Source organism: Globicephala melas, chromosome 5, assembly GCF_963455315.2.
Source record: "Globicephala melas chromosome 5, mGloMel1.2, whole genome shotgun sequence".
Taxonomy (NCBI): Eukaryota; Metazoa; Chordata; class Mammalia; order Artiodactyla; family Delphinidae; genus Globicephala; species Globicephala melas.
This window is the reverse complement of record NC_083318.1, coordinates 64,099,578-64,112,781: the sequence shown is the minus strand read 5'-3', so window position 1 is coordinate 64,112,781 and position 13,204 is coordinate 64,099,578. Positions and strand designations below refer to the sequence as shown.

At 34.1% G+C, this 13,204-nt stretch overlaps 1 protein-coding gene and 1 pseudogene across 8 annotated transcripts in view; one reads left to right on the top strand and one right to left on the bottom strand.

The window, feature by feature from the left end:
* Positions 1-13,204, top strand: part of PDS5A (PDS5 cohesin associated factor A) — a 127,211-nt gene that overhangs the window by 50,358 nt on the left and 63,649 nt on the right. For 7 of the 8 annotated variants that reach the window (XM_030881086.2, XM_060299244.1, XM_060299248.1 and 4 more), the window contains exons 4-8: positions 82-168; positions 701-798; positions 5,152-5,278; positions 7,839-7,919; positions 9,820-9,960. In XM_030881086.2, the coding sequence (XP_030736946.1) occupies positions 82-168; positions 701-798; positions 5,152-5,278; positions 7,839-7,919; positions 9,820-9,960 (534 nt within the window). The remainder of the gene's footprint in view (positions 1-81; positions 169-700; positions 799-5,151; positions 5,279-7,838; positions 7,920-9,819; positions 9,961-13,204) is intronic. The other variant, XM_060299245.1, reaches the window with a different exon arrangement.
* Positions 12,429-12,599, bottom strand: LOC115865962 (metallothionein-1E pseudogene; annotated as a pseudogene).

The window sequence follows — 13,204 nt, the reverse complement described above, 5'->3', positions numbered from 1 at the left end:
TATATTGTAGACTATTAGTGTATTGTGAATGTGACAAGTATTTGTATCTAAATTAATATGTTTTATCATTTTTTAAAACAGGACATATTTTTGTTTATTACCAGACAATTAAAGGGTTTGGAGGATACAAGGAGCCCGCAGTTTCATAGATACTTTTATTTATTAGAGGTAAACAAATTTTATTTAATAAATATCACATTATTTCATGTTGTAGAAAATTCTTTATAGTAACTTTATAATGTAAAATGAATCTTTTGTTTGTTTGTTTTATACTAAGCCCACTTAAGAAAATGTCATTTACAATCTTTTTTTTTGCTCCTCATATCCTGAAAAGATAAAGCATATTCCACTGGCAAAGCTGTTATATTATTTGAAACTTTATTTTTATATTTCTGTTTTTATTCTTTTCTAATCCCAAAAGAGATTAAGTTGAATTAATTTTCACTGTGCCCTATATTTTGTACGTATATATGTGTTACTAGCCTCTGACAGTATTTTTCAATTAGAGAAGGTTAATACCAGCAGATACGTCTTTTTAAAGATCAGAGTACGACTGTTTAAACAATTGTAATTTTATATGTTGGGCCATTATAAGTTTTACTATAGATTTATAATTCTAAAAATTAAATTTTATTAATGAGCTTGCTTTTGTGTAACTTTTATGTATGTGTAAATAATTTTATTTATTTATTTATTTAAGAATTTAGCTTGGGTTAAATCATATAACATCTGCTTTGAATTGGAAGATTGCAATGAAATTTTTATTCAGCTTTTTAGGACTCTCTTCTCAGTGATCAAGTAAGTTATTTTTTAAGCATCTCTGTCTCTTTTTCTTGCTCTGTGTATTAAAGTATCATGTACTGTGCATTTACACTAAGATCTTTTAGTTAAAAGGAAATGTTTTCCTTAGAAGAGTTAACATAAAAAGGAAAATAAATTCTGTTGTCTGAAACCTGCCTTTGTCCTTATATTACCATTTTAAATAATGGTGTCAATTGTATAGGTTGACTCTTGTAAAGCAAGCGGTATGAGACCTTATATAATGAAGTACTAACTGATGAGGTGGAAATTTTAAGTATTGTAAGTATCATTAGTGAGTACTGGGAGGCATAATAGCTCAGCGGTTAAGTATACTGACTTTGATATCTTCTCATTTTACAGCTAAAAAAAATCGTAAGCATTGCTCTTTCCTTATAGAAATAGGGACATTAATGTACAGAGGAGTTTGGTGGCTTGCCGGGGCACAAATTGCTGAACAGGAGAGCCAAAACTGATTTCAATCCAGTGTTTCATTCTGGGGTGTGTGTGTGTGTGTGTGTGTGTGTGTGTGTGTGTGTGTGTGTGTGTGGTGTGTGTGTAGTAAACCAAGCATTGTTATGAGATGTGTTCTGCAACATTACATTATATGCAAACATAATATATGTCAAATATATTTTAAATTTTCTAGTAGCCACATTAAGAAAGGTAAAAAGAAACAAGTGAAATTTATTTAAATAATATACTTGGGCTTCCCTGGTGGCGCAGTGGTTGAGAGTCCGCCTGCCGATGCAGCGGACACGGGTTCGTGCCCTGGTCCAGGAAGATTCCACCCACATGCCGCAGAGCGGCTGGGCCCGTGAGCCATGGCCGCTGAGCCTGCGCGTCCGGAGCCTGTGCTCCGCAACGGGAGAGGCCACAGCAGTGAGAGGCCTGCGTACCGCAAAAAAAAAAAAAAAATATATATATATATATATATATAATAATAATATACTTTATTTATTTCATGTTATCCAAAAGCATTATTATTTCAACATAAGGCTCTCTATTCAGACTTTATCTTCAGTAGCCAAGTGGCTGTTGGATAACAGCTTCTGTATTGGACAGCACATTTCTAAAGTTTTCTGTAGATTTCTTATGAATACTTTAACATATTTTTCTTTTCCTTAGATAGAATGGTAGGAAGAGAATTAACCAGAAATAAACAGGAAAGGACTGGACCAACCTGGTCTAGTGATAGAAGCTTATAAAAAAACTGCATGAGAAAAAGCTTCCTGTGGCAACTAACTGAAGGCCCTTAAATAAAAGATAAAATGTATAAACTTTACCTTTGTGTTACTTAGCTTTTGCTGCATAACAAAGTAACCCACAACTTGGTAGTTTAAAACAGATTCCATTTTATTTTGCTCATGATTCTGCTTGTCAGTTCTTTCTCTCTGGGCTGGACTTGCTCCTGTATTTGCAGTCAGTTAGCAGGACATCTGGCAGTTGGCTGAGGTAATAGGACAACTGGGTCACGTGTCACTCTCTTGTCATCCAGCAGGCTAGTTCAGACCTCTTCTTATGCTGACTGGGTTTCAAATGTAGCAAGAAGGGCACACCCCACCACACAAGCACTTTTTAAGACCTCTGCATACTTCATGTTTACTTATATTTCATTGGCCAAGCAAGGTTCATAGGCAAGCCCAGATGCAAAGGTTGGTTAGATAGACTCCATATTTTGTTGGACAGAGCAGCGTTTTAAAGGCTTGTGCATAAGAGATGGGAACAGTTTGTGGCCATTGTTTGCACTCTACCACATATTTGCAGTTTTTTCTTTTAATATTAAAATCACCAACAAAATGAAAAAAAAAAAATGCCTGACTTGTCATTCTGCCCATTTTGTGACCTTGGTTATGCACTTAAGTCCGCTTCCCACTCTGCAGTTATACTTCTTTCCTCTATTACTTTTACGTACAATCCTATCAATATTTTTCTTTACTGACTCTGAAGATCTAAGTTTATTGTTGACCTAATTATCTAATTGAAAGAATTCACAATGAGGTATCAGTAAATAAAGGACTTGCCTTTTGATAGAGTTTATTGATTTGTATTTACTGACACATTCACCATATATCTGGTATTCTTCATTCCTTCGCATATATGCAGATTTCCACCTGGTATTATTTTACTTTACTCTGAGGGACTTCCTTTAACATTTCCTATAGTTCAGGGCTACTGTTGATAGAATTCTTTCAGTTTTTATATGTCTGAAAAAGTCTTTTATTCCACCTTCATTTTTCAAAGTTATTTTCATGGTATGAATTTCAGGTTAATAGACTTTTTTTTTTCTCTTTCAGTACTGTTAAAGATGTTTCCTGCATCTTTCTCTGGCTTGCATTGTTTCTAATGATAAGTTTTGTCATTTTAAATCTTTGTTCCTCTGTAAATAATGTATCTTCTTTTTCTCTACCCACCTAAGATTTTCTCTATTACTGGTTTTAAACAGTTTGATTTTGATGTCCCATTGTGGGTGGAGCTCGTAGAGGATATGTGGGTTTACCCTTCTGATTACTCTATTAGATGCCCTGTAAGTTATAAGATTTTCCACTGTAGTTGGAACATGCACATTGTTAAGACCTGTGTGAATTCCGGGAATTATTCCCTCCACGCCTTTCAGGTGGTACCTTCCCCAAACTCAAGAAATTTCCTCACCTGCGTGTGCTGATCACTAAGCACCTGAAGACTCGGGGAGGGGGGTACCCTCTGTGAGCTTGCTCTCTGAGTAGCTCTCTCCCCTCTGGTATTCTGCCCTGCAAGCTATAGTCACCCCAGACTCAGGAAAACCATTAGATTCTGCTAGTATCTTCTCTTCCCATACTGAAGCCTGGAAACTTTACCAAGTAGGAAAAGTAAGCTGCGAAAATTGTTCCCTTGTTTCAGCAGCATGTGTATAATGTCTGAAAACTGTTATTTCTTATATTCTGTCCAGTTTTTTAGTTGTTCAAGTAGGAGAGTAAATCTTACCCCTATTATTGAAGCTTGGGCTGGAACTTGTGGAAATAATTTTTAAGTCCGTTTTTCATTTATCTTTCCTTCACTCCTTTCCTATCCTCAAGTGCATATGGATCTGAGAGCTATATACTCTCTTCATTCTTTTGCATCAAGCTGAATATCTGTTCTTCTTCACCCCCTACCACACACACACATCCCACTATATAATTGATCTTTCACAATCTTGGCCTGTAGTAAACAAGATATTTAAGAGAGGATATGCAAGAGGGATATCTTTCTAAAAGGGGTATTTTTCTGCCTTGTAGAAAACTGTGTCTCTAATGATGGGACAATTTTTCTACCAACTTTATAAATTTTTTCATCTTTGATTTTACAACTAAGTGTCCAACAGGTGTATTATACATTATTTCAAACTAATTTTTTAAAAATTATAGGTAAGAAATACATAAATGAAATAACATTTAGTCTTAATTTAAACTTCCCTGTGTCTGTAGTAGTACAACTAAGTTATATTATCTTGATTTGTCTTTGCATGTGTATTCTGATAAATGTGAAAATGGATAGGTCAAGTCTTTATTTAAGATGCAGTCAGAGAGGGAGAAACCTAGATGCTCTACTAATTTATAACAATTTTGTAGCCAATCTTTTGGGGTAAGTTTGTATCAGCAGTAGAGATATTTATTGAGGAGGTCCACATTGACTCTATACTGGCTAAGGAAGCAGGACTGAAACTGATTCTTGGCTTTTTACCTCGTTGATTTTTCATTCGTTTGAAATTCTTTGAGAGATAGCAGGATGACATTTTCAGAACCTTCTAGTTATAAGTTCTGGTAAGCATTTTATATCATACTTTGGGTTTTCAGTATGGTTGAACTAAAAAGTCCAACGGCAAAAATATAGGAGTGTTGACTTAGGCTTTTTTGTGTGTTTATAGTTCTGCCTTATTTGGAGGAATTATTAAGATCAAAAAGGATAAAAAGGATGAAAAACTGCCTACCTTCATTATCTTGTACATTTTTTTTGTTTCCTTACTTAAAATTTTATCACCTTTTAAAATCCAGGGGCATATAAGCAAAGATGTCCTTTCTTTGAAGTTGACATTTTTGTTTAGTTGAATTTAACTCACTCTTTGAATTCTAATTGTATAGGGGCTTAATTAAATTTAAAGGTTTTTGTTTTTGTAAAATACTTTACAATGATATCTTAGTAGCTGTTTTAATAATCAACAAAGGGAGAAAGTAAATATAGAGCAGCCAAAGTTTCTTTGCCATTACTGGCATGGTTCCCTCAATCAGGTGAAGATCCTTTTACATTTGAGATAGTTGTTTTAAACTGGGAAGTTTTAATTTTCTTTTGTAAGCCTAATTGTTTTTTCTTTTTTTTCTTCCTCTTTTTTTAAAGCAATAGCCACAATAGGAAGGTACAAATGCACATGCTAGACTTGATGAGTTCTATCATCATGGAAGGTGATGGAGTTACTCAAGAATTATTGGACTCCATTCTTATTAACCTCATTCCTGCACATAAGGTCTGTATAGTATGAAGATATTAAAGGTTAATATTTAATGGTAGTACTACACATATGAAAAATAATTGTTTTTCACCATTTGCAATCCCATGTAATTATTCCCATTATCATTCTCCAGCCCCAAATAAAATAGAGTAACACATATTGGTCTTATAGCTATTGTTATCTTTAGAAGATATATTGATTAATATATTATGGAAGATTTTCATTCAGTTAAGTGCTGCCTATTCTCTGGAAAACTAAAAATGTTCCAGATTGATTGACCACTCATATCTAATCTAGAAATTACAAGAGATTGGAGTACTGTCTTGGTTAGTTGCTGTTTGTTTGTTTTGGAAAAGAAAATGTATTTATTCTTTTGTAACGTAGATGTAGAGTGTAGGAATTTGTATTTCTTCTCAGAACCCATGTCCTACATTTTTCTTAGGCACTTTCAGAAAAAGATTTAGGCAGAAGTGGGAACTATGTGGTTAATGTTAAGGGGAAAAGGATGATTCAGAGCTGTATATTCCTCTCCATTTCCTTTTCTGTTTCTCTCTGCTAGCTCCCCCTAAGAAACTGAAGGACTTAGCTCCCTACCAGCTTCCCCTCTGGGGTGGACTCAGGCCTACCCCACTGTTGATATTTACTCTTCTGCCCTTTTCCTCTGACTGTTCAGTGACCTATTATCAGATGTTAAATGAAGATGTATCTAATGATACTTACTCACTGTAAGATGCAGTCAATTATAAATTTTTCTCCTTACTCACTATATATTATTTGCATTTTTTTAATTCAAATGAGTCTGTAATTGGTCAAAATTTTGAGAGTATGGCATAGGGGGAGTATATGTCAGGCAAAATAAAGGAAAAACTTTTTGAGGAATAGTGTATTTGGTGTTTGTATTCTAGTTAGAGGTTATTTTTAATGAGTAGGAAATATACCTTTTTAGGAAATAGAAAGGTTGCCTTAATTTTTTTCTTCCAGTTTTATCGAGTTATAAGTGACATACAGCACTGTATAAGTTTAAGGTATACAGCATAATGACTTGACTTATATTATGAAATGATTTATTTCATTTAATTTAAACATTATAAAATGTTTAGTGAACATCCATCATCTCATAGATATAAAATTAAAGAAATAGGAAAAAAATTTTTTTCTTGTGGATGAAATGTCTTAACTCTCTAAACAAGTTTCATATATAACATACAGCAGTGTTAATTAGATTTATCATGTTGTACATTATATCCCTAGTGCTTATTACCTCATAGCTGGAAGTACCTTTTGAATGCCTTCATCCAATTCTGCCCCTCCACCCCCCGCCATAACTACAAATCTGATCTCTTTTTTTGTTATTGACCTACATAACACTATGTTAATTCCTGTTACACAATATTTCTATACGTTTCAAAATGCTCACCTAAATCTAGTTACAGTATATCAGCATATAAAGATATTACATAGTTATTGACTTATGTTCCTCACTCTGTACATTTCATATCTGTGACTCATTGATTTTTCACGTGGAAGTTTGTATCTTAATCTCCCTCACCTATTTGTTTCCTCCAAGGTTGCCTTAATTTTGAGATAATCTTATCCTCTTGCCAATGGAATAAAAACCTGGAGCAAGTGTTAGGAATCTACAGTTTGTAGACCAAATCTGACCCACTGCCTATTTATGTAAAAGTTTTATTTGAAAACATCCATGCTTATTTGTTTTCATTTTGTCCGTGGTTGCTTCCTGCTACAACAGCCAGAGTTGTGTAGTTGCAGTGGTGACGATATGGCTGGCTAATAAAGCCTAAACTATTTACCATCTGGCTCTTTGCATAAAAAGTTTGCTGACTACTAACCTAGAGTATAGGATATCCTTGCCTTTTTGGGGGATAGGTGCGAGATGATGGTCAGTGAATCTCAGGTTGGTCTAAAACTGCAAAGTGTGGAGATGTTAATGGGTACTCTTCAACACAAGAATTCCATTTTCAGTAAGTTTTTAAAAATTAAATATATGTCTTTTCTATAGGCTTCCTCAGACCCTTTAATTTGTTACCATGCATTGGGAATCTTGAGGAGTGAAGACAGTATTTGGCGTTTTAAAAACATAATTGGCTGAGAATTTTACCAGAAACACTTACCAGGTCCACTCTTGCTCAGAACAGACGTTAATTGGACGGTGAAATACTGAGGATAGTGGGTTCGAAAGGGGTGTGTGTGTGCGTGCGTGCGTGTGTGTGTATTTGTTTAGGATGCATGGGTGTGATTGCCAGTTCAAATTGGTTAACAAAACCAAAAAGCCTTAGGTCCAATTTAAGTTAAGTAAAACTAAACTTAATATAGGGTTGGGCTTTTGGCTAATTATCTAATGTATTTTAGTTTTTGATTCATGGTTGTGCTATTTGCAACTTCTGCATTTATGACCACTTGACTAGCAGATATTGGGTAAAACCTTGAATGGAGTTCAGTTATATTTTTTGCTTCATATTTTGTGGACTTGAAGACATTGGTGTTCTAGTGTTGCTATCTAGATCATAAATTCACTAATTCATTTGTAACTTTGCATATTTTTATTGTGTTTCAGAACTTAAATAAACAGTCCTTTGACCTCGCAAAAGTCCTATTGAAAAGGACAGTCCAGACTATTGAGGCATGCATTGCCAATGTATGTATTTCTGCCTATATTTTTTTTCATAATTCTATAGTTCTTAATCCATTGTACTAATTTATTGAAACCTTTCACATAAAGGCTTATTTAGCCTGTAAACAGTTTCATCTTTTTATAAGAAATATATAAAAAACTGATATGTCTAAATGTTACCAAATGCAGCATAACTTTGTAAGCTATAGACATTATTTTTAAATGGCATAAGATGGGAGGATGTTATTTTATGAAAATTTGTTTACAATTTCTACGCTTTTTTCTACTGCCTTTGTATTTATCTTTTTATCTCCTGGATATGCTGACCTCTTTCACTTTCTCCTTTCATCTTTATCTATGGGTCTCTCTCTATTTTCTTCTTCATGTCTCTAGGCCATTCTTCTGAACCTTTTTGGTTTGCTTTCTTAAATAATTGTTATAGAGTAATAAATTTTTTTTTTACTTTATTGAATAGAAGTTTTTTCGTTTTCTTTTTGTTCTTTAAAAAATCAATGAAGTAATTTGGAAAAAAAATTATAATTCTACTACCTTAATGTAGCAATTTCATTATTGAACATTTGCTCAAACTCCTACCTATTTTTTTCATATATAAAACTTTGAATTGTCTTCATTTATACATGTATTTCCATATTTTGATTTTTTTATTTATGATAAGAATGACTATAAATGTTCCTTTGAATTCACATATAATTTACCTAATCATTTCCCTCTTGCCTCACATTTATATTTTTTCAGTGTTTTCCTTTAGTAACTATCTTTAGTAACTATCTTTAGTAACTGTCTTTGTAGCATTTCTCTATTGTTTAATTATTTTCTACATATAAAAACCCAAGTGAGAGTCTGTTAATTTAAATGGTATGAATTATTAGTATTATTTATATTACTAAATAAATACTTAAACGTGGTAAAAAAAAATGTTTTCTCAAGTAGTACAAAAGGTATACAGTGAAAATTGTCTCTTCAAACCCTGAATATTCTTAATTCTCAGAAATAGGCATCACCAATAGATTTTCATGTATCCTTTCAGAATTTGTGTTCTGTGCTTATTTGTGTGTGCATGTGTACTTTTTAGTTTTGTTAAAACTATTTTCCTTACTCTTTTCAAGGTCTGTGTAATAAATATTAATGTTTTCTAACTCTTAATGTGTGTTGCTTTTCAAAAGAAATATATCATTTGATGATACTACCAAAAACATATGCTCAAATCGGTTGCATACAGCTGCCTCTGTAGCATTTTTACATTTAATTTTTTTTCTAAGTTTATGTGTGTTAGCAAGGAGTGGAGGTATCTTTTAATTTGTGCTTTTATGTTCTCTCTGTTTCTTTTTCCTAGAATTCTTTTAAATTATCAGCCTTTGTATCATCACATTTTCCTTCTCTTTGTCCTCTGAGTTACAGTGTTTTTGACTTTCTGGGTATTTAAAAAAACAAACAACTCATCCTCCACCTTCAATTATTCTTTATTACTAAACTAATAGAATCCTCAAGCTTAAATAAAAATTCAAAAGATTAAGACTTTTAAAAATTTTCTGTGCTATAAAAGGAAATTTCTCAATAAAATTCTCTATAATGAATTACATAAACTATCTAAATTGTTTTGTTTTAATGAAAGTTAAGATTCCTAGAATTGTCATCCTAATTTGAAAGAAAGCTAACAACTCAATTACTTTTTATCTCTTTCATGTAACATTCATAATTTGATGATATTTAGAGGTTTATTTCTTCTGTTTTGGTGGACTGTCCTATCATATATATTAGTAATTTAAACATCTGTTCTTTTTCACCACCTTCACTTGTATATGGAATGCCTAATTATATCGTTTTCTTTTAACATGTTTATAAAAAAACCTATCTAAGTTTTTAAATGAAACGGATATTTTATTTTTATGTTTATCTCCTGTAGTTTTTCAATCAAGTCCTGGTGCTGGGAAGATCATCAGTAAGTGATTTGTCAGAACATGTATTTGATCTGATTCAGGAACTTTTTGCTATAGATCCTCATTTATTATTATCTGTCATGCCGCAGCTTGAATTCAAACTGAAGGTAGGACTGACTATAATTTCTAAGCCCTTTAACATTTAAGAGAAAAATATATATCATATTGTTTTTCTCTAACTGTAAAAGAATAAAATGTGAGTTCAGTTTACCTTCTTATATTTAGTTAAGGTATGCATTTTTTAAACTTTTTATTTTATATTGGAGTATAGTTGGTTAGCAGTGTTGATAGTTTGTTGATCAAACTGTCAACATATAGTTGATAGTTTCAGGTGTACAGCAAAGTGATTCAGTTATGCACGTGGGCTTTCTCTAGTTGCATTGAGCAGGAGCTACTCTTTGTTGTGGTGCGCGGGCTTCTCATTGTGGTGGCTTCTCTTGTTGCAGAGCACAGGCTCTAGGGTGCGTAGGCTTCAGTAGTTGTGGTGCGTGGGCTCAGTAGTTGTGGCTCGTGAGGTTCAGAGTAGTTTAGGTACTATCTATATATAATTAGGGTGCCCCCTTTGGAGTCACCAGTGTGTGCTAAGCAGATAGCCTAGGAAGTTTTTATAGCTGTGGCGATTTTCTGTAGTTATATCCCTGAATCATATAGCTACAGCTTTTTATAGTTAAAAGTCCTAGGTTACAGTCCTCTGAGAACAATAAAAATACTAGAGAAAATGCTTCAACATAACAGTTTGTTTGATTTTGCTTTATACTGGGCCACTGCATGCAACTGTATACACTGTCCACTGTGTGGGTCCATAGTGCTATTATCGCTTATGTTTTAAGGGATACTCTGGAGTTGTGCTACTTAGCAGCTTTGCTATAGTCAGAAAATATGCCACATTTTATATATAAGACTTTTTTCATGTTAGGCAGAGATAGACATTTACATTTATTCACCAATTTAAAACATAAAACAGTCATAATTGCTTTATTTTGGTTTTAGAAAATTTTTACAGAGAATTGTTCTGAATCAATTACTTTGTAATTAGAAGCAGTAACAGAGTGGTTACCTTTTTCAACTAAGGTTGAAGAAAAATAAAAACTAGGTGGCCATTTGAATTTCTTTCAGAAAGTCACTGGTAAATTACTAATGCAGAATTTCTCATTTTACCCATTATTTTAATTAACATTATATATATATATATATTTGTATTCAAACAATGTATTAGGTAATATCTTAATGAGATAATTTTCACTTTGGTATAGATTACTAATAACAGCTGTACATCAGAGACACCAAATGATTTTTGCACCAGAAAAAAATTACCAGCACTATCATCATATTCCAACCTCACTCAGAGAACATATTTAAAAATTCAAAAAGGCAGGGGGTGGCTTCCCTGGTGGCGCAGTGGTTGAGAGTCTGCCTGCCAATGCAGGGGACACAGGTTCAAGCCCTGGTCCAGGAAGATCCCACATGCCGCGGAGCAACAAAGCCCGTGTGCCACAACTACCGAACCTGTGCTCTGGAGCCTGCGAGCCACAACTACTGAAGCCTGTGTGCCTAGAGCCCGTGTTCTGCAACAAGAGAAGCCACCACAACAAGAAGCCCGTGCACCGCAAGGAAGAGTAGCCTCCCCTCTCCGCAACTAGAGAAAGCCCGTGCGCAACGAAGACCCAGTGCAGCCAAGAATTTAAATTAAAAAGAAAAAGAAGGCAGGGGGTGGGAGCGAGTTTTCATTTAATTTTATTTCAGTAGTTAAATTACATAGATGTGAAATGTCACATTTGAAATAATCACTAAGCTACTAAAGTAGTCACCTTCAAGTAAAGTAAAATTTCCAGTTTTTCTAGTGTTTGACATTTAAGGGATAGATTGATTTTTCTTTAAAAAAATAAATCATGTTGGATACTAAGTTGGACTTACTTACCAAAAGGCAGCACTAATCTGCATTGTAGTCACATTGCTTGCGAAAAACTTTGTGAAAGAAAATCATTTTTGTAGTTATAAGTGTTAAAGCTTGAATTTTCATTTTTATCTTTGTTTAGTAAGTGTACCTATTTTAACCACAAAACCCCTATCCCTGAGAGTTGAGACATTCTTAAGGAAAAGATGATATCCTGGAGTCATTTTTCTTTTTTCACTTACTGCCTTTCCCCATAAATATTTTTTTTATTGACTTGCTGGTATTGCTTTAGACACATTATATTTGAACACTTTACAAATTAGCAACTGCTTTTCATTATTGCTTTTATTTTCCTAGTGAATATGTGACTTTTAAAAAGTTTCATGCACCATATGGTTTCAGAATAACTTAATTTATATTAAGACGTGACATCACTAGTGAAAACTAGAACACTTTTTATAGAGTATATTGATTCAGGATAAGAAAATAGGCCTCTATCAAAAAATAACTTTAAGTTTTGTTTTGGTTTAAGTCAACAACTTTTATTACAACTCACATATTTCATAGAAAAAAGAATGTAGCGTCAGGTCCAGTTGTGTGAAAAACGGTAAAATGCAGGTTTGTCCTGGTTGCTCTCTTGACACCCAGGGCAGGCTCTCCGCGACACCAGGCACAGCAGCTTCACTTGTCCGAGGCCCCTTTGCAGACGCAGCCCTGGGCACACTTGGCGCAGCCCACGGGGCAGCAGGAGCAGCAGCTCTTCTTGCAGGAGGTGCATGTGCAGGCTTTGCAGGTGCAGGAGCCAGTGCAGCTGCAGGAGCCGCCAGTGGGGCAGGAGCACTTGGGGTCCATCTGGAGGAGAAGTGAGGCCCAAGGTCCAAAGCACGGGACGAAGCCGGTTCACTGGTCCGGTGGGGGGCATCAAGTTTTGATTTTTGGTAGTGTTCAGTTCACCTGACCTTTTAGGTACTCTTAAGATTCGTGCTCTTCTATTAAAATGAGTTTTCCTGAATCATGACATTATTCAGTATCATGTGCTCCAGTCAGCAGGGGAACCTTGATTAAAACTTCATGTATCAAAACCTTAATTGATATGGGTTTATGTTGGAGATCAAATTATAGGATTAGGGCAGGAATTATTTGTAGCTCTTCCCTTTATAGAATTTTTTCTAGGACTCTTACGGAATGTTAGAATTGAATGATTATCTTCATGTTTCTACAGCATCTGTACAGATTGCAAACAAGCAGTGAAGTAGGCATATATTAACAGTTGGGAGTGTATGAAATAAGAGCAAAGAACCTGATGATCTAACATGGAATCAAGTCAACTTCTGCACAGTAAATGAGAGAACATGATATTTTAAAGTTCTTATCATTTTAAGCAGAAATAATGAAATTGTAGCTTCTCAGAAATGTTTCATGTTATTTTTTTGTAATCTGATGAATAAACCTCAGGG